This window comes from Pomacea canaliculata, linkage group LG14, assembly GCF_003073045.1.
Source record: "Pomacea canaliculata isolate SZHN2017 linkage group LG14, ASM307304v1, whole genome shotgun sequence".
Classification (NCBI taxonomy): domain Eukaryota; kingdom Metazoa; phylum Mollusca; class Gastropoda; order Architaenioglossa; family Ampullariidae; genus Pomacea; species Pomacea canaliculata.
Window position 1 is genome coordinate 15,136,538 of NC_037603.1, and position 22,402 is coordinate 15,158,939.

A 22,402-nucleotide genomic window follows, 5' to 3' on the forward strand; every position below is an offset into this window, starting at 1 on the left:
GGCTAAAGACATGACCCGACAATCGTCAATCATTCTTAATACAACACCTGAAGTGGTTATGAAGTTCAGGTCAGTCCACGTGACTTGCGCCTGCTCCTGAAAATAATAATAAACCTCAACGTATTTTTTGTAAGTTATGGAGCCTAAAAGTTGCATCCTCTTCCAAATTTATGATGTTGATGTCACACTTGGCTCAGCCTGGTCCTACACGACAGGAGGACGGTACACGGACATTAAGTGGGTCACAGTCACACCGCCTTTGTGTGGAATTCAATCGAGGGTTTGCCCCAGACCCTAAGGTTTACTTAGCTCTTAACATTTAGGGACCATGCGAGTACTGTACTCGACTAATCAAACAACCTCAACATCTTCACAATGAAATTGGTACACATACACCTCAAATGGATGTGACTATATACATTATGCAATAGCGTGTTGTATTTAATGCGAAAATTGTTTGTGTGTTTGTGTGTGTGTGTGTGCACTTTTCTAAACTGTAAAATCTATGTTCTGTGCTTTCACCACTACTTTCGTTTCGTCTCTTATGCTAGAAGCAAGAAATGTAAACTCATCCCTACAGTAACTATGTAAAGAAAATATAAGAAATATAGAAAGCAGCTTTTGACTGGATCGTTCCTGGAAAATGTTTTTGATCTTTTCGTCGGTAAATAGCATAGCAATCAATCAAATTACACCGTTTTCTGTAAGATTAGAGTATATATCGTTTTAATATTTATAATAAAGAATGAATACACCAAAATTGCAAAACAAATTACACTTTCTCAAAGGAGACAGTTTTGTTTTTGTCCTCTCTTTCGTGAGAAGAAACCATCTGAAGGGAGATCATGAGGACCTGATGCTTAATGGTTTCTCTATGTCACATTTCTTTGATGAAAAGCTGCGACTGTCGGGTCATCTTTGTTTTCATTACGAGGCCTCCTGTTAGTGAAGACTGGGCATGACATCTTGGGGAATGTCAAAATACACACGGCCTCTCTCTGACTGCTGCCGGACGTAGTCCATATCTGACTTCATTATTTTGTCGTGTGACGTCACTGGGGCCCACAGTGTGACGGTGTATCGGCGGGACTGGCGTAACAGCCAATCAAATTTCTCCCACGATCGGCGCGCAAGAACCTGAAGAAAAAGACAGAAAATGAGCTAAAATACGACAAACACTTCTTGGTTCAGTCTTAATTTTCAGAGGAACATACTAGACCTTACTTTCGCACCACAGTAGGCGTACATCAACGATGTCCCCTATCACCGGTGTTGTTTAATATTTTCTTGGAGGACATTAATCTCGAAACCCTACACGACCATCATACTTTCGGATAATTTAAAACAAAATGATCCAAGTCGTACCGCTCGCACAGCAAACGTCACCGGCTGATGAACTTTGCGTGCGTTTTTCTCCATCCTCTCCACCATCTCCCACGAATACGCCTCGTTGTCATGCCCGTAAGTCCAACCGGAAGTCCAGCCCAAGGAGACCGTCACTTCCGGGAAGATGGCGTTGATAGAATGCAGCAAGTGGTCAGTCCTCATGGGGTCATGCAGGCCGTTTGGTCCCCGCAAGATGTCGCCGTTGATCCACACGGGGCGTTGCAGATGAGCTCTCTTTTCCCGCAGGACTTTCAGGGCAGGTACGATCACCTCGGTGCTTTTGAAGTCTAGCTTGATGCCTTTCTTTGAGGTCAGGACCAGGTCCAGCCACTGGCTGAGCGTGAAGTTGCTGGTGGTCAGTGGAGAACGGTGCGTCATCACCGGAAGGTCCGTCTGGTTGGGAGTGCCCTGTCCTTGGAGGGCAACATCAGCTTCGAGCATCATGGCTTCGCCTGCAGAAATAGGATGTTATAGTAAATTATCTGATGACGAAAAGGATGGCCTCTGGCTTTACAAATACGTGTTTAACCCAACAGCTTAAACACTAAATATTTGGTACACTCGTAAACTTACTTGGAACTTCCATTTTGAAGTGGTTTTTTTAATATCTTGTAGCAGAAACGGTAACAGTTTTATTAGGGGTAGCATAAACAAAACTCTGTGTGTGTGCATAACATTCCAACGAGCTGCTGTAGATCCCTTCCCTCCCACTTTTATCTTTATCTTTATCTTACTACTTTATATATATACAAATGCTAAAATCATATAGATACACAGATATATATATAGACCGATAATAAATCATATAGATATATTTATAAATTTGCAGATACTAAAATCTAAATGCATAGATGTATATTTAAAACTCAGATGCTAAAATTATATATATAGATATGGGGGGAGGGGGCAGATTAAGATAGAATTGGTCCTGGAAGGGGTCTATAGCAGCTCCTTAGGATGCTTAGATCGACTTTCATAGTTTATTATGTAACAGCTAATTAATCAGTGTGTTGCTAATCCTTTTCTAAAATAATCTCAAGTGATCGATCGAGCAGGAAAACAAAACAAAAACAAAAAACACAAAAAAAAAAAAAATACACACACACACACACACAAAACACCCTGGCTGAACATACCACGCAGGGCACGGGAAAGGTGGCTCATGCTGTTGGCACTGTGGTCCCACGTGACCTTCCCAGCATCCATATCGAGGACGTCGAAATACACCAGAGGACTCCCGGCTGTGGACGCCACCTGGCGAAACTCCTGCAGACGCTCCTCCGGCAGGTCATAGAAAATCCTTCTCTTACTCCAGTCGTTCCTTCGATCGTGCCAAAATAACTCAATAAGTTCACGATATTACGGGTGTGTAAATAAACGAATTTAAGTGAAGTTAATATCTAAGATAATTTTAACAACAAAGGGAAACTACCGATGTCTGTCCCTATCGGTCAGGAGAATCACAGTTGCTGCCCTTTGCTCACTAGCTTACCTGATGATGAGCAAGTCGTACACACTGCTGTTTGTCCACGAGCTGTCGTTCTGTGGTGACCACAGCAGCAGACGCAGCTTCTCCGAACGTTCTAGAAGCCAGCGGAAATGCTGCCATGCGGAAGCAGCTTTAACTGCTGGGGCACTGATGACAACAGGCTGCAGTCACGTGACATGATGACAACAATGAGCACGTGTAGACATGAACATAGCCTTGTTTAAAATAAAATAATATAAAATATACATTCGCATGTTGGCGGTAAAAGCAGATAATTTTCTGTTTCACATATTTTATATCTAATTAGTATAGAAACACACACACGCGCGCGCAAACTATCAAACGAACAAATAATGGAGAGTTTTGCAAATGTAAAATGTCAACAGGATCAGAGAAACACTCATGGTACCCAGAACATCTGCAATTATTATGAAAAGCGGCGAACTTGTGAGACAGCGGCGATATTGGTGAAAGTGGCCGGTGGCCATAAATCAAAAACGAGTTAAAAGTGAAAAAACACACTCATGAACATATCTGCAGGACGATTTGTAGTCCTGTGCTGAGACCTGGTAGAAAGGAGCAGCGAAGCCATTAATCTTCCTTGCTCATGCGACTTATTTTCAATTAGAAAAAAAAAAAATCTTATAATTAGAAACTTCTTTCATAGCCTAGTCCTACCTTAAGCAGGTGAAATCCGATTCATCATAGGATAAACTTTCAACACATAGAAGCGCAGTCCTAAGCGAAGACTAGCAGCCATCGTCAGCTAAGTACTCACACCCTAGGTCAATCCAGGACAACTACCTACCCGGTTAAGACTCCGACAAACGCTGAGCATGGTCTCCATGTTGCCGCGGCCAAAGCTACTGTCACCTGACGCTTCACAACACGGGTACGTCCACCCGAAGACCAGCTGCGCCTGTGGAAATGTTCTATCGATGATCCGCGTGTACCTGGGGACCCCACGAGAAAAATTATCTTTGATACTCAATGAATGTGAACTGTTATGTCTAGATGGTTTTTAATTCTAAATTTAAACCTCATTTATTCTTTTTTTTTTTCTCTTTTCTCTTCCTTACCCCCCCCCCCTCTCTCTCAATAACGCTGAAACAACCTAAAACAAATTTCTAGATATTTGTGTGAAGTATTCAAAAGACACAAATGAAGCGTGAACATTAATATGAACAAATGGAAATGTTAGTATATAAAAAATGATTTTATTATAAATATTGTTGATATTCATGTATAATTTCCCACTTGAAATAAACCAAATGGTATGATCAAAAAAGAAGTCTGTCTCTATTTCTTTTCTTTCTTCTTCGTCTATCTAGTTGTCTGCTGTTGCTAAGCACCACTCCCTTCTCACCATCCAGCGTCCATCATGCCTTCTCCAGAACCACCTGGACCACTAGCAACGGACACGGTCACCCACACAGGTGTTTCTCTCAGTCCCGCCGCCCTGTCTGCCAGCAATGTCAGCGCCTGCTCAAAGCCGTCAGCGTCCTGTGCTCAAAGTAATAATAATAATAACAATAACAACACTAATAATAACAACATAATCACATAATATGTTGCCTCAAAGGAAGAAGACACAAGCAAACAAAAAGAGAAAAATAAAAGCGACCTTGAAGTTGAGCTTGATGCCACCTTTGCCAGAAGCTATGACCATGTCCAGCCACTCCTCTAGGCTGATGTCTCCAACGACCTCATTTGATGACGTCATTAACAGCTCCTCCACGGGGTCAGGCAGAACTAACAAGTGAACCCTGACGTTGCCCTCAAACATCACCTTGGCGTCTGTGGACATGGACGAAGAACGCTCCAGGTTTGGGCAGAGAAAATAGAAATAAACTATTTTAAGCAAGCAAGCAAACAAACAAACAAGCAAACAAACAAACAAACAAACAAACAAACAAACAAACAAAGAAAGGAAAGTGATTTCTAGAGGAGCTACCATAGAAATATCGGACTTCAATAGTCAAAGAAGTACAACAGCTAGCAGCACCATTATGACGTCATTCCGAAATGTCAAAGGGCAAATGACGTACTCATCGTTGCCAGGGCTGATTGCAGGCGTGCTCGAGTGTGAAGTTCACTGTACCACGTGATGTCTAAGCCGTCCTCGGTGTGGCCAGCCGTTTGGTGGTCAAGGCCTGCTTCCCAGGTTAAGTCGAGCCAAGAAAGTTGAGGTGTTTGGTCTGGCAGTGAGCGGTTAAAAAACACACACACACACATACACACAAATCTTAATCTTCCAATGTTTACTCTTTCTCATACCAAATAAAAAAAAAGTTTTCTTACTCAAGTTCCCGAGCACAGCTTCATCATTTCGAATTATATTAATTCAATCTAAATTAAATAAATTGTATGTAAATGAGTTGATTTTATTTTTAGCATTTATAGTTTACTATATTGTATATTATTGGTATAGTGTATTAACTTATTTCTTCGAAGCTATTTAAATTGGGGGCATACTAACGAATATGTAATTATGATCATGCATGCTTTAGTTGGATCATTACTTGCCAGACATCTTTAACAGTCATCAATCATCAAACGTTTGTGACTACATGTGCACGGCTAGGACCTATCTTTATTTCGCTTGTTTGGTTTTAAAATAATTTTAAAAATCTCTGTTGGTCAAATAACGGAGAAGGTAGTTATTTTATTTTGGGGCAGAGTGCTGTTAATGAATATTGGATGCTCTTTCGTAATCCAAGATTATAGCTGTCCAATCCAGGATTGTAGCTATATATATATAGTCCAGGATTGTAGCTGTAAATCCAGCACTAAATGAACTAAGCACGTTGAGTACCTCTACGTTGGTCAGTGTGTGACGTAGTGACGTAGAAGGCCAGACAGAAGCCAAAGACAGTCAAGGCAATCAGACCATACAGCGCGGCTTGAAACTGTCGTCTGCTGGTGATGGGGCGCCCCCACATGGCGGCGGACGGTGCGTTGAACACCACAACACGAGTTCGGTTGTAGCGCCTCATGTCGTTGTCGTTGTCGTCGTCGTCGTCGTCTTTCACTGGAATCTAGCCAGAGGGGTCTGCGTAAAGCTGGACTTGCCTTATCCCCTGGAATTAATGAACGTGTCTGCCATGTTCATTATTTTTGTAGTATTAAATCTTTTGCACGTTCAGGTTGATGTTAAAACACGTTTTCCGGTGAAGGAGTTTCATTCGAAAATTTTTTTGTCCCTCTCGCTTCATTACGTGCTTTAATTTGAAACAGAAGAGATGCCTCGAAATTCAAAACTCAGGCTCAACTTTCTTCGTATTTTAAACTCCTACTAATTTATTTATGACATTTTTATGACTATAGTTTTTCTGTTCACTCATTTTGCATTTTATTTTTCGGGAAGACGAAGAAAGTAATTGGCAGGAATCAGTCACTGACCATGAGGTCTAAGTCATCATTCAGCCATGTCTAATTTACACAATTTTTACAGATTGTCTTATTGCTTCTTCTGTCACATCTTACATCGACTTTGGTCGAATGATAAACAAATGAAACTCTCAGTAACCTTAAAACTCACCTGTCTGCATCAAAAAGTCACCAGCAATGCGATAAAGAGTATAGTGGACTACCTGTTCTTTTAAGTACAGTCTGCCAAAGAATAAATATGCATCTTACCTGGCGTGATTCTTTCCCTCCTTCAGCGTATGTGTATAGTCAGGTAGATGCGCATATGACACGTGCGAATGGGTAGAGGTCGATACCGGAGGTGAACAGGCCTGATATGACGGGGATCGATGTCAATTATAACCAAGTGCTCCGAAACAAATTAGTGGCTTTTGGCATCGACCTTCGGTGTACGGTGTGTGTACTGGTGTTAATGTTGGTGTGTGCATGTTGGAGTGTGTTATGTGTTCAGGGTGGTTGTGGTGGGGAAGTGGGTGTGATTTGGTTTTAGGGTGTAGGGCACAGGTTAGCCGGCGTGCCTACGTAATAGGTAAACGTTGTTTTAACACATTTCAACCCAGAGAACTTTTGAGACTGATTTACAGCGGTAAAGCAATATCCGCTTTATATCTATGAAGACAGACGCCTGCCCTGGAATTCTCCTTGCTCCTCCGGGTCCAACAATTACCCTTTCTTCATAACTATAGTTGCATGAGGAGTGGAAGGTTATACAAGCCTCGAAGATGGCAAACCGATGTTTTCGGAGGGAGAGAGAGAGAGCGTCAGTGCGATTAATTCCACCCAGACCCAGACAAATGAGGAAAAACACTAGGAAAGAGACAGAAGAGATATAATAATTCTCTCTCTCTCTCACTCACACACACACACACACACAAACACATTCCCCGGCACACCTAACTCGAATCTCTCCTCCTGTCTCTGTCTCTGATCGATAAGAAAACAAATCACGTTTACGAACCCACCACAGCTGGTAACCTCTCGACAACACACATGACCAGCGCATCCATTCTGGGCTCTGCATCAAGGGAAACAATCAGCTGTTGCCATTAGTGCGATCGGAGTTACTTCGCTTGGTTCTATTTTTCTACCTTTCTTGGTAAAACAACAATCATGAAAAATTAAATTAAAAAGTAGAAATTATAAATGAAATAACAGACAAACAAAGAAGAAAATTAAAATATATAAAATCTAATGACGATTTCACCAGTCTTGCTTTAATATAATCACATCGGGTAAGACAGTGACGAGGAAGAAGAAGACTAGGCTGTGTGAGAAGGGGAAGGCCGCTCAGTTAAGACGTAGCACCACCTTTGTAGTACCGTCATCGTCGTTGCTGTCAGATGAACTGTTGACTTTGATGCAGCCACTGGTGTATATGTTAATGTAGACCCTAAGAAAATGCAAAAAACAAAATAATAATAATAATAATAAATTGTATATCTCCTGTCGTCATGTCGGATTTATCTTGCTCATTGCACACACACACATGTACGTGAAGCGAGGGTTGATACACATCCAAAAAAATAGGAGAGAATTTTAAGAATGAATTAAATTATAAGGCTACTGAAGTAGGTGTACGTATACTTAATTATACTTGTGAAGAAGTGTATGTGAATGTTGCTAGAATCCTGAATGTTGTGGCAGGCACAGTTCCCCAAAACATGTTAATGGGATATAGGTGCCGCCCGTGATGTACACGTGATGTTACAACTTGCTAGACATGCTCTTTGATGTACGCACTTTCACAGGACGAGAAGTATAAACGTTGGTATAGATACCACATCCCCAATCCAACCCAGCCTTATAAGAAAAAAAGATTTTTAACAGTTAGGTTCATATTACATCACATGACAATATGTAACAATTACTGACTATACATAGAGAGAGAGACGCACACACACACACACAGGACAAAAGTTATGTGATAATAGTGCCTTTATTTAACATGATATAGGGACCGTTCATCCAGAGACAGTGGAGGCTTAGCAGCACACAGCTATCATTTTTTTTAAATACAATATAAATGGAAGTAACTCTTGTCAGACTGCAAGGATGGCGCAAGGACGCTGTTACCTCCCTTGAAGCATCAGGCCAGTGATATGTTTATCCTTCATTGCAGACAAACTGATAAAATCTTAAAAACAATAAAAAGAGGACAACGCTAAAAAAAAAAAAATTGATTTCATTTAAAGTTGCCCTTAGCCTACTTTTCGAAGAAATATGCAATAAAACAGCTGTAACGGTGTCAGTCTAATTCTTGGAACAAAAAAATTTGAACGTGTCCATGTTTAGTTGTAGCACACCATCAAGCAACAAACCTATATGTGCTTTCTTAACTACAGTGTAAGAATCCACCCACACATTGTTTTGATAACAATTAGCTTTGTATAAATACATTTATCGTATTTTCATTACAGTAAAATATCTGCATGCTTAATAAATAAGAAAGAAATTAAATGTTGAAGTTCATGATTGTTACAGTGGCGTAAAAACAGGAGGGCATGGTGGACAGCCGCCCACTTAAAACATATACTGAGGGGAAAAGAATGTGAAAATCGTTCACCGCCAGCATCGAGTATGCCCCTCCCTTTGCCCCCCCCCCAAAAAAAAAACAAAAAAACAAAAAAAAAAGCTGATAGTATATCTTCCTACGCCACTGTGCTACATCTTGAGATGAGCATATGGTTTCTGACTCTCCATATTTCTGATCATTTCGATAATTTCTGTTCCCTCGCTCATCCCACGAGCAGCCACCTCAATCTTCTTACGCAAACGTAGGCACACAAATGTATATACATGTATACACTTTAGTAGATATTACATCACCTTTCCATCCAGAAATTGAACATTAATTGAATAAGCAGACCATGCGAGCATCGCCAAGCTGCAAAATCATGTTGTGCTGCAGACTTTTATGGTGGTTGGTGTAAATGTGTGGGATATTCCGTAAATCTTTGATGGTCTGGCCCATCCTCATAGTCTGAAAGGAAGGAAGAATCCTTGCGAGGGTTTGTCTTCTAACGCATGCGCCTGGAGTTGGAAAACGGTCTAGAATAAATATTAAGCAGGTCCGTTACCTGACTCATTTTCTTACCGAGCCTATGTGTAGCTACAACTTTTCTGACACATGCAGGAATTGATTTATAGATGTAAGTGATCCTCTCCATGTGTTATCACGCTGTTATCTCGCTGCCAGAGACGGCCATGAGGAGATCGACCCCGTGAACTCACACCTGCACGCTCTGGTTGGTCGACAAAAATAGACGTGTGATGCTGATTAATAAACATGGCCGCCATGTAGTGCTTGTGTTCGTCATCCGGTCGACTGTATGATGTTTCTGACAGAATCTGCCAAGGTGCATGGGTATGAACTATCGTGACATCATTTTCGTGTGATTCGAGGGGGTAAGCGACTGAATTCTTTTGTTCAAAATGCTTTCTCAGCCCCCGCAACTCGCAAAAATGGACGCTTTTGTGCAATCAGTTTTTGTCTGCACCGAGTTACGATGTTGCGCCTCGTGTATGAGTCAACCGATGCACTGGCGAACTGTCATCACGTACTTTTTTTTCTCGCCCATTCTGCAAAAGCAATCTCGCGCAAGACGTAGATATCAAACCCAAGTATGTGGCCGGGCCTTATCCATTTTCCCCCCTACTATCATGTATCTGTGTGCATGGCAAGTTGCTGAGATTTTGACTAGCTCTGCGGACTAGTTTCAGCTCAGTACGCCCGTCGTTCTGTATTTGGTTCGGTCTGGCACCGACGCCAGGGAGAGCATGTCTTTGGGCGGTTTCAGTGGCAGTTTGTAAGATGTTATGTGTTTGATTATAGCTTTTGGTTTCCCGTCCCACCGATGCTATTCTTTCATTTCACATAAAGATGCCGCACAAATGGTTGTAAAGGATGTGAATGCCAATCGTCCTGCATATGATTACCGGCACAGAGTATAATGTGTCATTTAGATTAGTATATTTAGTTTCTTGTCTTTGTGGAGTGAACGAAAGTTACATTTATTGCAAAGAAGCATTTAGAACATGAGCAGTGTTTACATTACAGTTTTAATTAGTATTCTAACCTACAGACCATTTTTGTCAACTTGTAATTAAAATGTTCTTCTTCCCCCCATATTATAGCATTTATTCTAAAATTTGTTGAAAACTTGATAGAAACCGTAAAAGAAACAAAGTAATTGTTAGTGAATTTGATCATATTGAGATAAAATTTTCTTGTGGACTAGGTCACAGATTGACAGAGTATGTCATTACATTTTTTCAGTCAATAATTTGTTTCTTGTGTTTGTTTCTGTAACACCAAGTACATTTATTACTGTAAAATTTCATGATTATTTGGCTGGGGTTTCACATTGAAATAATTCAGAATAACTGTTACAGTTCAACTGGTACAATGCAGGGGGAGGGAATGCTTTTTATTTCAGCTAATTTTAGTAGCAATTTCACATCAGCATTTGATTTGGTTTCTTTTTTTTTTTTCATTTTGTTTTTTTTTTTTTTGTTTTGCTTTCAGCTTAGATATCTCTATGCTCTGTGTTTTAGTTTGGTTTTTTTTAACTGACTTGTCTACAGATTCAAAACAGATTGACACAATAACCGCATCCAAACAATGACCTAACTTATAAACAAACAATTATACAGAGACATTGCAACGAACAAAACTGAAAGGTAGAAAAAGAAAATGCTGCACATAAGCATGAACACATCTCAACGATAACAGTAAGAGAGTCGTCAGGTGGAATCTACAGCAGGGAGCTAAACCATTCGACAAATGTCAGCAGACACAGTCACAGTGTGCACAACGCAACATGCCCAGAGCACAAATGCATGTCCAGACTGTGATGAAGACAAGCAGACTCATGTCCGGCATGCACACACAGATTGCTGGCATAAGTGTCACCTCAATACAAAGGCTGTACACACCAGTTTACAAGACAGCAGAAAGTTTCAGTCCATGCTGCTGATACACCTTGAGCCATAATCCAGAATGTAGCAAAGTGGTTTATAGATTAAAAATTGTCTAAATTGTAGTGATGGAAGTGGAGAAAATATGGCTGTCAAGATTGCAAGTCAACAAAATCATGTGGCAAATGGCGTAAGGATATTTATTCCAGATATGATTTGATCTGGTGCTTCATGAATTGTCGAAACCTGATAGAAGCTTCCTCAGAAAAGAATTATATCGCAGAAGACAGATTACTAAAGTGTTTTTGTTTTGTTGTTTTAATTTAGCTAGCACGAAATCAACAATCAACAACAGTCACAAATGGTAAATGCAAGTCAGTGCAGATCTTCACAATCATTATGAATCTGTGATAACAGCAGATCAATGTAGACATGGAAATAGTCTTATCTATAGATTGAATCATCCATACATCACTTGAATCAACATTTGTAGTGAAGCAGAGAGGATAGAGCGGACTGGACTGTGTTTGACCTCACAAATGAATGGTGTGATGAAACTATTATATAGAGGCTGGCTTTCGATGCGACAACAGAAGGTCATAGTTAGAACCAAAAAGGCTGTAGACAAGCAGATCATTGAACAGAAAGACGAAGAAGCGTGTGTCAAATACTAGGCACAAAACTCGCAACAGATCATCGGAGGCAGCAACAAATACAGAGAGCTAGTCTTAAAGACCGACTTAAAGCCACTTTTAAGTCATGAAGTGAATAGTAAACTCTAAACACATTTCTCAGTTCTTAAAGTCAGAAGAAGTTGGTCTTTTAAGAATACAGTGGCAACTGTAGGTGTTTAATTAGTTTAATATTTTAATAGACTGTAGTAATTGACATGTGCTGGCACATCTACATAAAGAAATACACTCACATGCATGCTAATAATATAGGCACTTTAGAAAAAAAAACTCATGTATTTTTTTGTACAAACTAATGACAAGACTGTCCTATAAAGTACAGCAACTTTGAGCTTTATTCTACATGTGCTTTATTCTCTATGTGCTTGCTTTTAGTTTTTTTATGTATTTATTTTATAGTATCTTACTCTGGGACCCTTTCACAATGTATTCATTTATTTTGCCCTGTGCAAAAACGCTGAAACCGGTGGCATAATTAGGTGCCATTGAACATAAGTTACAAAAGAAGTTGGTAGTTTTAAATTTTATTTATGGCATTTTTATGACTAGTTTTTCTGTGCACTCATTTTGCATTTTATTTTTCAGGAAGACGAAGAAAGTAATTGGCAGGAATCAGTCACTGACCACCTCTTCAAATCAACGTGGGTGGGAGAAACGATAAAGAACAGTAGACCTTAAGAAAACTAGGGACAGCTTACTGGCACTTTAATTGTAATTTTCAATGACGGACATGGCACAAGGGCGTCCTATAAAATGTGTTGTTGTGGGAGACGGAACCGTGGGCAAAACCTGCATGCTCATTTCCTACACAACAGACAGCTTTCCTGGTGAATATGTGCCCACAGTGTGAGTACATAATTGTTAATTTGTCAGTGTTTAGGTGATATTTTCATTGGTCAGCTTAGGTAGTCACTGTTTTAAACCAGAAAATCAGGCAACATCAAAAAAAGAAAAAGATGAGTTATACACATACATTATTTTTTATTAGCAGTTTCAACAATAACTTAAACCTGTTTCAGCCAATCTGTCACAATAAATAGTAAAAATACAAACCCAGGGTTACTGTAAAATTTTCAGTTTTCATGATTTATGCAATATGGATTTTAGCTATAAAAAGTAAGGACAGTTTTGGCAGGATGGCTGAGACTTTAAAACTAATGGGTGCATTATAACTATGAACCTGTAATGTGATGCTCTCAAAGTGCTCTGTGGGCTGGGGAGTTTGAAAATTATTCTGACTTATAACACGTGGAAAGATGCTGCTCACATTGCTGCATCTGTCATTATTACCATCATCAATGATAGCTGTCATTCTTTGGTATAACAGCTTTGACAACTATACAGCCAACATGATGGTGGATGGCATACCCGTCAGCCTTGGGTTGTGGGACACTGCTGGACAAGAAGACTATGACAGACTGCGGCCTTTGTCTTACCCTCAGGTGAGACTCGCACATCAGGATTGAACTAAAGACCTAGACACCAGGACTGGACTTATTCCTGGAATTTTTTCGTTTTATGGATAGGAAACACTGGGGATTTAAAAGGCGTGAATTCTGGGTCAGGATGCATAGCAATGCTCTTTTTTTTTTTTTTCCATAACTGCTTTTACTGCCTTTTAACCCTGTTAACTCATGGACACATATAAATGGAATGGTAGAAAGCTCTCACCTGAGCCAGGTTTGTGGAGGAATGCAGAATGTACTCGATGACTTTATATAGCACAAAGTAATAGATTTTTTTTTAAATTTATAGATTTTTATTGTGCAGAAAGACTTCCTGTTGTAAGTACGCAGTTGAGTGTCTCGACACAGAAAGGTATGTGGAAAAGATGCTGCTAGCTTCTAAGCCTGTTTGTTTTTTTGTTTCAGACTGATGTTTTTCTAATCTGCTTTAGTGTTGTGAGCCCATCATCTTATGAGAATGTCCACACCAAGTGGAACCCTGAAATTAAGCATCACTGTCCAGATGCACCTGTTATAGTTGTAGGTGAGTACAGACCTGAAACACTATTGTGATACTGTAGTTGTACTGCATGATATCACTGTCTGCATCTTTCTCTGCTATTGCACTATAGAGAATTGTGTATGTGATCTACAAAATTTAATGGTACAAAACATATTGAAGCATCATGACAAAATTGCTCTCCTGCATGAAACAATGAAATCTACCTTTGACTGTCTGACTAGCCCAAACCATTGAGGCTGGCGAGACAGTCGTTCTCTTTGCTTTGGATTCTCTGAATGTTAGGAATCTTTGTTTTACTAGGATCTTGGTAAGAATAGGACCAGCTGCTACATTTTCACTTGCTAACGCTCTTGTCTGTGCTTTTGTTTTTTCAAGACTTGATTACAGTAACTTTCTACTTTGGGGCTGCCCTGCATACCTTCTTTACAGATTTCAGGAAGTACCTTACTTTGCTGCTCCACTGGCACTCGAAGCAAATAGAGGGAACCTTTGCATGCCTTTCTTTCATTTTCTGCACTGGATGCCCTCCATACTGACATTTAGTACACGTTCATGATGAGCATTAATTTTTTTCAAGGCACTTGTCCTGCATATTCATGCAAACTTCTCTGCTCCCTGTGCCCCAACCAAAACCCTTCAATTTTTGCCTGGCCAACACATGATGATGCAGCAAAGCATATTCATGTCCACCACTTACCCACAATAGAGTCTTTTTAACGTGTATTAAAAACACTTTCCTTTCCATGAACACTGCTTGTAAACACAGTCCACTACTAACTTGTTCCCTCCCCCACTCCCACCAAATGACCCTTTCATATCTCTTGACTTGTCTGTCCTTTCGACACCCCTTTGTTGATTTAGATAAGTAGCAGTCAGATTACTTTTCATTGTTGCTGTTACCCCAGTGATGTTGCCCATCCTTCTGTTCCTTTATGTAGTACAAATTAACCTAGATTTTGTATCAAGTGCAGAGTGCATTCTCATTCATAAGTGTGATTATGCAATATAAAAATTGCATTTATTATTATCTGTGAGCTTTTTTTATGTTGCCAGGTACAAAAATTGACTTGCGGGAAAATAAGGAAGCCATAGGATTACTGGCAGCACAGGGTCTCTCTCCTGTTAAAAGAGAGCAAGGGATCAAGTTAGCTAATAAAGTTCGGGCGGTGAAGTACATGGAATGCTCTGCCCTTACTCAGCGTGGTCTTAAGCAGGTCAGTCTTACTTATTTACACACATTATATACCTTGTGTTTATGTTAATAGTTATACATTGTTAGCTGCTGACAGGGTTGTATACATGGTTAATCAGAATTATGCTAACGGTTAGACGGTACACGATTTATTCACAAAACGTACATCATATATGCAAGTTGATTTACAAGATGGGCTCAGTCTTTTTGCTGTGTTCAACACACACAAAAGCCAGCGATCAACAGTATCTATTTTTCAGGGACTAGATAATATCACTGTCAGTATTACTGTTAACATCATTTTGACTTACCTTGTATTACTGTTGAGCAGTGGTGGTCTCTAAGGAAAGCTTTATGTGGTATCTAGGTACAAAGAAGAGTCAATAAATATAGTCAAACCTCGCTTTCCTGCATATTCTTACAGAAACAATTTTTTATTTATTTATTTTTTTTTTTTGGCACTTAATTTGCTGTTGAAAACTGCTGCACTCGCTGTTACAAATGGTGTCCCAATGTTTGATCAGAAAAATCAGATTTAGCACTAAGTTGACTGAGGCAGTGTTTGTGGCTGTATAACAAATGTACAGAAAAACCTTACCATCTAAACTTCCACCTTATTTTCCACCATATGTTTGGCTTTTGTCTTTTTTAAATATCTGACATTCCTCCCTTCTGTTATCTAAGTTTCTAGGCATCTCTTGATGCTCAGTTGAATGAGTTTATACTGTGGACATTTGGCAAATGTGCAGCTAGATGCACTTCGAATAGTATCTTGGATGTTGTGCACAGATCAGTGCACATTAACATAAATGGTCTTTAAAAAGGAAAAAAGCCTGGCAAATGGTGCTCTTCTTTTCACTCAAATTATTTATTTGGAGGAAAGTTACGCCTTATTTAATGGTGGCCTTCATTGTCTCTACTTGCAACCACACTTTCCTCCTTTTGGATAGCCCAACTTTCAGTGATGGATTATATTGTGATGGCATTATTGATTATTGATTGATAACTACATAAGTGTAAACAAGTTTACATATGCTTCGGGAGACTGAACCAACTAGGTTTTTAACTGGATATTGCAGTCCAGATGCTGTGCTCCGTGAGTCACAGTAAATTAATTTTTACCGGAAAATGTAAAGATTATTATTAAATCTTGAGACTGCACTAGTAATTTTTTTTCCTGATATTGAGCAACAAATGCCTTTAACTAGACTTTGGAGTAAAGGTGTCATGATAAAATGAGATCATACAAGTATCATAGACGAAAACGGCACCTTAGTGCAATCACCTTGAGCAATACACATCTTATGAAATGAAAGAAGATTCATTTAAAAAGTAAACAAACGAAATTTGTTTTCTTTATAATTCTTTGAAAAGAAAATTACTTTGTATGACTATTTATCATTTGAGTTATTTTTAAACCCATACTGTGTATTTTTATTGTATTGAAATGTGTGCCACTCTAAAGCCACTGATATTGCATTTTATCAGAATTTTTTTTTATCTTTCTATATGTATATTTACAAGAAAGCACTAGAGGAAATACAGGTTAATTAGAAACATTTTGTAGAAATAATTTGGAGTTGATTAAAATTGATCATATGTTTGTGAGCTTTAAACAAATCTTTCAGGGAGGAATTTTTATTGGTTAGACATTGTTATTGTCATCATGTTTTAACATTATTAATTTAATAGATAAATATGTCTTATTGATTTAAAAATTCAGCTTGTCTGTTAAGTTACCATTTATTTTAGCAAAACATGTTTTTTGATTTTTCAGCTTCAAAGTGGTCTTTTTTATATATAAGATCTAGGAAGTTTTAAAATATGAAAAGGATTTTGCCTCGTATCTTAAGTAAAAGAGACTTTTCCAATCTTTTTTGAATCAGGTGTTTGATGAGGCAGTGAGAGCAGTGTTGCAGCCACAGCCAGTCAGGCGACCCAAGCATTCTTGTAGGCTTCTCTGATTGGTTAACTTTATGTATATTTTGCATAATTTGGAAAACGTGAATTTTGCACACCACAGTCCCGTACGACCACCATCATCACAGTACATCCACGCAGTGTGCCAGTCAGCAGTGATGTCAGTCCTGTTGGGTCTCCAACCTGTATTTCTCCCACAGCCAGCATGATAATAGTGGAGTTGTGAGAGGCCGTTAGAATGGGGAGGCACAAAGGATTTGGCCAGAAAGGACAGCGTGGAACTTGGAAGCCATACTTTGTTTTTAACGTAAATCCCTGCTCCTCAGTTCTGTGACTGCAGATGTGTCAGACAGCTTTAAAGGGAAAGCTTGGGAAAGAAAAACATTGGTTTATAGCCTTTTTTTCTGGTAAATGTGGTTCAGAAGTCTCCATTGTAAGTTTGCGAGAGCTTTGTAAATCTGTGACCAAAAGGATTTCAGCAGGCATCTGTAATGATGGATTTGTCATGGTATTTTGAACTGTATGCTGTTTCAACCACAACTTTTAGTGTAGAATTTGTAAGAGATGGTGAGTGCTTAGACATGAAGAATAACATTTGCCTTTTATGACTCCTTTTCTTTTTACCTGCATTTTCCAAGGTCACATATGGATACAACTTGTAATGTTTTTATTTATTTCTTTTCTTCCCTTAACATAAATTTTGCCGTTACAGTCATGTGCCAGGACAAAGATCTGCTTTTAAAGCTAAAACAGTAACGATAATCATATCAGGTGTACATTTGCTATAATGCATGTGGGGATTTGCTTCTCTTTTTTTTCTTTTTGGTCTTTTTAAGGTTTTATTTATGTATGTACTGCGCTACACTTTGTTACTAACATGAACATCATCATCCAAGTTTCCCATTAATGCTCTTTTACTTTTATTTATTTCTTATTTTGTTCAATCTTGTGCCTCGTTTCACATCTGTGAAACTGATGTAATGTTGCGTTTTTGTGTTAAGGCATTTGATATGGTGCTTCATCCCAGCAATGAAACTGTAATTTAAGAGTTTTTTCAGTTTTCTTTAAGATTTCCAGTGATGCATTTGGGCAGGTTAATGGGGCTCATGGGAAAGAGTGTTTCACTTCTGGGTCTGTTGTGTGTTTTTATTTAAGAGCATGAGTGAAATTTGCAGTGTTGGTTTTCTCCTTTGTCCTGTTTACAAGGGCATTAATCCTGCAAGCAAACCCTTCATGTTATCAACTAGCCAGTTACCTACAACCCCAGTAAATCTTAATTTTTACAAAGTCATTTAGTCATTGCATATCATATGCTTATCATATGCTTATCATATGCTTTTTGTTTTTCTTCTTTACTGTTTTTATTTTTGCTGTTAATGTCTGTGCCAATCTTGATTTTTTATTGATTTTTTAAAAATTAATTTATTCAAATGTTTTCATGTCTGACAAGTCAGTGGATATCAGTTTAATATAAATAAGGCAAGTGGAATGTTTTTAGTTCTGCAGATTATACCAAGATACTTCTTTAAACCAAGAAATTTTTTTTTTTTTTTTTCTCCTTCCTTTTGCTCTCTCTTGAAAATGGTAGTACATATGCACATACAATGAAATTTAGGATATCAGCATGACTGTTGGACGTGGAAGTGTGCCAGATTTTTCATCGTAGGTTATACGTACATTGGTTCTAGTAGTAGAAGTTGAAGGCATAGAACCCTGACATAGCATCAATTCTAGTCAAGGGACTGATAAATTCTCATTGGGTTTCTTTCCACACGTTTATATAAATATATCAACTCTTAACCTTACCACCCATTATCTCACCAGCCTCTCCTTTCACCATACTTTGTGGCAGAACAGATCTCCCCAAGAGTTGTTTAGGTTGCCACCCTTGTCTCTTTGGCCAATTTTTGGATTGGATAGGTGGTGGCAAGGTAACAAGTTGTGAGTATATAAAATGTATTTTATTTGGATAGTCATGAAATTAAGGAAGGATGGCAGATTTAGAGCACAAACACTGAATTATTTTCCCATTCTTGAGCTCTGTCTCACCATCAAGTGCTGGCTTTTTTTTTTTTTTTTTTAACTTGTAAAGAACAGTGTTGGAAAAATAACTATCTGGTAGTTAAGTAATGGTTGCACATACCAAACATCTGTACCTGTAGTCATAGTGTACCAAGTGGAACATCATGTTTAATATGTGTATCAAACAAGCATTTTCTTTGAGGCATCATAATCGTAACTGAAACAGCTGCTTTCAAGACATGGGAGCATTCACACAGCCCATAAGTGTTGTAGCAGTCTAGTTACAGCATATCCTTTTTAATTTTTTTTAAGGAGAGCCCCTTTTCTTGTTTCATGTTTTGCTTATTGTGTTTCTTTTATGAGTAGATTTTTAATAGTGATATTTGATGGTTTTTCCATCAAGGAGCTGGTAAAATTCTCCTATTGAGCATTAGTATTTAAATCCAAATCCTTTCTTTACAGTACTCAAGCAAGTTTATCAACTTCTTTTTTTTTTTTTTAAATTACCATGGTGATTTCTTTTGGTGTTCCCACTAACGACAGGGACAAATGATATTCCACAAACGTGCCAAGAATTTTTTTAACAACTCAAAGATCTGCTTTAATGCCAACTTTGCTTGGCAAATTAAAAATTATTTAGTATTTTGTAGTAGCTATTGATTGCAGGTACCTCTGTGAAGATTGTGGAACAGTTATAGTGCAATTTCTGGGCATAAAATACATGAATATTGAAACTCTTTTCCTTGTTTGATGTTTGTATTTTATTTGAATGTCTGTTATTAGCTTCTGCTTCTATTTCCTGTACTATGTATCTTTGGTGATTCATTGGCACCTGAGTTTACCTGTTTTTAGTTGGCTTTATTTTCATCCTTACAGATGAGTGGTTGACTATTCCAGAAAGTTTGCTGCAGCTTTTCGCAGATGGTATTGCAGTCTCAGTAGTACCTTTTTTTCTGTCTGTAGTCCTGAACTAATGGTCCTGGCAGCATGGAACAAAGAAACAATGAGCATTTTTTTTTTTTTTTTTCGTCTCTCTTCCCATTTCTTCACTTTTATTCTAGCCTCCAACCTCCCTCCCCAATCATTGAAGGCTATGCTTTTAATTCTAAATTCTTGTCCATCAGTAATGCATTGATTTTTGTTTTTGGCATACATAAAAATTGTGTTAATGTTATGTTCATTTTCAATGAGTGTAAATAGCTACTGTTCTTGCTCTGGAATTTTTTTTTTTAACCAAAAAAAAAAACTGGTTCTGCTGTGCAGACTCAGAAATGGTTGTGACATGCTTTGGTGAAATGCATCCATCACTTTTCTTTTTAAGACAGATCAGGAAGACTGAAGAACATGCCATTATGTCAGTGGATTAAGAGATGGTTTCCTGAGATTTGTGTGGCTTTACCAGATACCATTAACCTTTGGGTTAGCATGAAACCAAAACTAGTCATGCAGATGCTTGTTACCTGTTCTGTCTTCCTTTTTCCAGAATGTTCTTTCTAGCATTTCTCTCAGTTGTTCATGCTGTACCACATAGTGGCATTCTTCTACGTGTTTAAAGAAAAAAGGGTTGTATCTCAGTGTTGTGTATCAACATCTGCTTTTAACTGCTATAGTGGCAAGATAAATGTAATTATGGTGTCTGCACAAACAAATTTTGAAGAAAAAGTTTTGAAATTTGTCTCTTACTTTTCTGTCTTTCCCTCTGCCTTTCTTCCTTTGTGTGTGTGTGCAAATGCAGGCATGCTAGCAGTGAATAGTTTTTCTTAAGCAATCACTGGAAATGTGAAACTGCACAAAAATGATTGGATTAAGAATTTTTTCTGAGTGGGCATGACAATGTTTCTTGTAAACTCTTAAGGTGGGTACGAGGACCATAATGTGCTTAAAGGTTGGGTAAAATTATCTTGAAATATCTCTAAGCAAAGATCTTTTGTGTAAGAGGTAAGTTGTTGGGAGGTAGGAGTTGAGGCTATGTGCTCAATGCAAACTCTTCATTCAGAACTAATAGTGGCTCATTAGTGTCCAGCATTTAGATAATGTAAGAAGAAACAAGTGATAATGTGACAGCAAACATAGAAACATGTTTTCTTAATTTTTAGGGTAATAATAAGTGTTTTATATGTTTCTGCATGTCATTAAGGGTAGATGACAAATCATGTGTGCACATTTTACCATTTTTGTGAAATTGTACTTCAGATAATTGTGATTTAGGGGTTAGTGATAGGCATGATTTATATTTTACATTTATATCAAGGTCCATGAAGCTTGAAAAAGTGATTTAGGTGTTCGTGCTAGACCTGTTTTATATTGTACAGTGGAACCTCGGTTAACGAACTTAATCCGTTCTGGAAAGTTGTTCGTTATCCGAAATGTTCGTTATCCGAAACAATTTTTTCCATAAGAAATAAAGGAAATAGATTTAATTGGTTCCCAGCCCCTGTTGACTCGCTAATATTTGAAAGTTACAGGCTACATAGGTATTTGTTTTAATGAGAACAGTTATAATGCAATATAAATGGAGTTAAATAAACATAAAAACATTAACGAAAGCATTTAAACATCAGAAAACTTGCCGTTTTGACGGCGTGGTTGGAAGCAGGTGTGGGGAGGAAGGGGTGGAATTACTGCTTTGATTCCCCCTCCATGAGCACACGTGACATTATAAAATCGGGGGTGACTTCGCTTTTCTGTAGCTTTGAAGTTAAAGGACAAAACTTGTCCAGTGTCTGTTCCTTCTTCTGTCTTTTTTGTAAAACTCTTCTGTAATACGACATCACATATCCGACAGACGCATGCCACCTTCATACTTTGAAATCATTTCCTTTTTCAATTCATTTGTTGGCCGCTTCATTGTCATTACCTCGCTACTATTAATTGCTCTTAATCTTCTTCGGAGCCATGATTGAGGATTATCTTATTAACATAAAGCACAAAAATCACTAAATAAGAAAGATGCGCATAGAAAAGGAACGACTGATCGTAACTGTGTCTCGAGCGCGAATGATGACATGCTGGTCGGTCACGTGTGGTTCACGTGGCTGTTCGTTATCCGAAATTTTGTTCGCTATCCGAGACAAAGTTTTAACGAAATTTTTGTTCGTTAACCGAAATATTCGCTATCCGAGGCGTTCGCTAACCGAGGTTCCACTGTATCAAGATACACGAGACTGAACAAAGTGATTTTGTGATTTAAAATTATGCCAGGTCTCATTGCTTCTTTCTTCCTTAAACTTTAGAACTCAACGTGTGCATGTGGACGTTTTGTTTGTTGTTATTGGTTATAAGAACATTCTCACTGGTTTACAGTTATGAATAGGGTGAAGAAGACAACTGGTGTAAGCATTAATGTTTGCCTCTTCCGAAAGATGTCTATTTAAGCATCTTGTTGTC

The 22,402-nt window shown here is 38.4% G+C and overlaps 2 protein-coding genes across 2 annotated transcripts; one reads left to right on the plus strand and one right to left on the minus strand.

Moving 5' to 3' along the window:
• Nucleotides 1–874: 874 nt before the first annotated feature.
• LOC112554787 (protein FAM151A-like) lies at nt 875–7,312 on the minus strand. The gene is made up of 10 exons (XM_025222815.1): nt 6,515–7,312; nt 5,691–5,955; nt 4,924–5,073; nt 4,500–4,672; nt 4,242–4,378; nt 3,684–3,828; nt 2,879–3,036; nt 2,523–2,707; nt 1,366–1,838; nt 875–1,137 (listed from the first exon to the last, which is right to left on the minus strand). Exons 2-10 carry the CDS (start codon nt 5,869–5,871, stop codon nt 943–945), a joined length of 1,797 nt encoding a protein of 598 aa, XP_025078600.1. The 5' UTR covers nt 5,872–5,955; nt 6,515–7,312; the 3' UTR covers nt 875–942.
• Nucleotides 7,313–9,559: 2,247 nt separating this feature from the next.
• On the plus strand, nt 9,560–20,677 carry LOC112554788 (ras-related C3 botulinum toxin substrate 2-like). The gene is made up of 6 exons (XM_025222816.1): nt 9,560–9,709; nt 12,499–12,759; nt 13,241–13,355; nt 13,785–13,902; nt 14,935–15,095; nt 16,960–20,677. Exons 2-6 carry the CDS (start codon nt 12,635–12,637, stop codon nt 17,035–17,037), a joined length of 597 nt encoding a protein of 198 aa, XP_025078601.1. The 5' UTR covers nt 9,560–9,709; nt 12,499–12,634; the 3' UTR covers nt 17,038–20,677.
• Nucleotides 20,678–22,402: the final 1,725 nt, after the last annotated feature.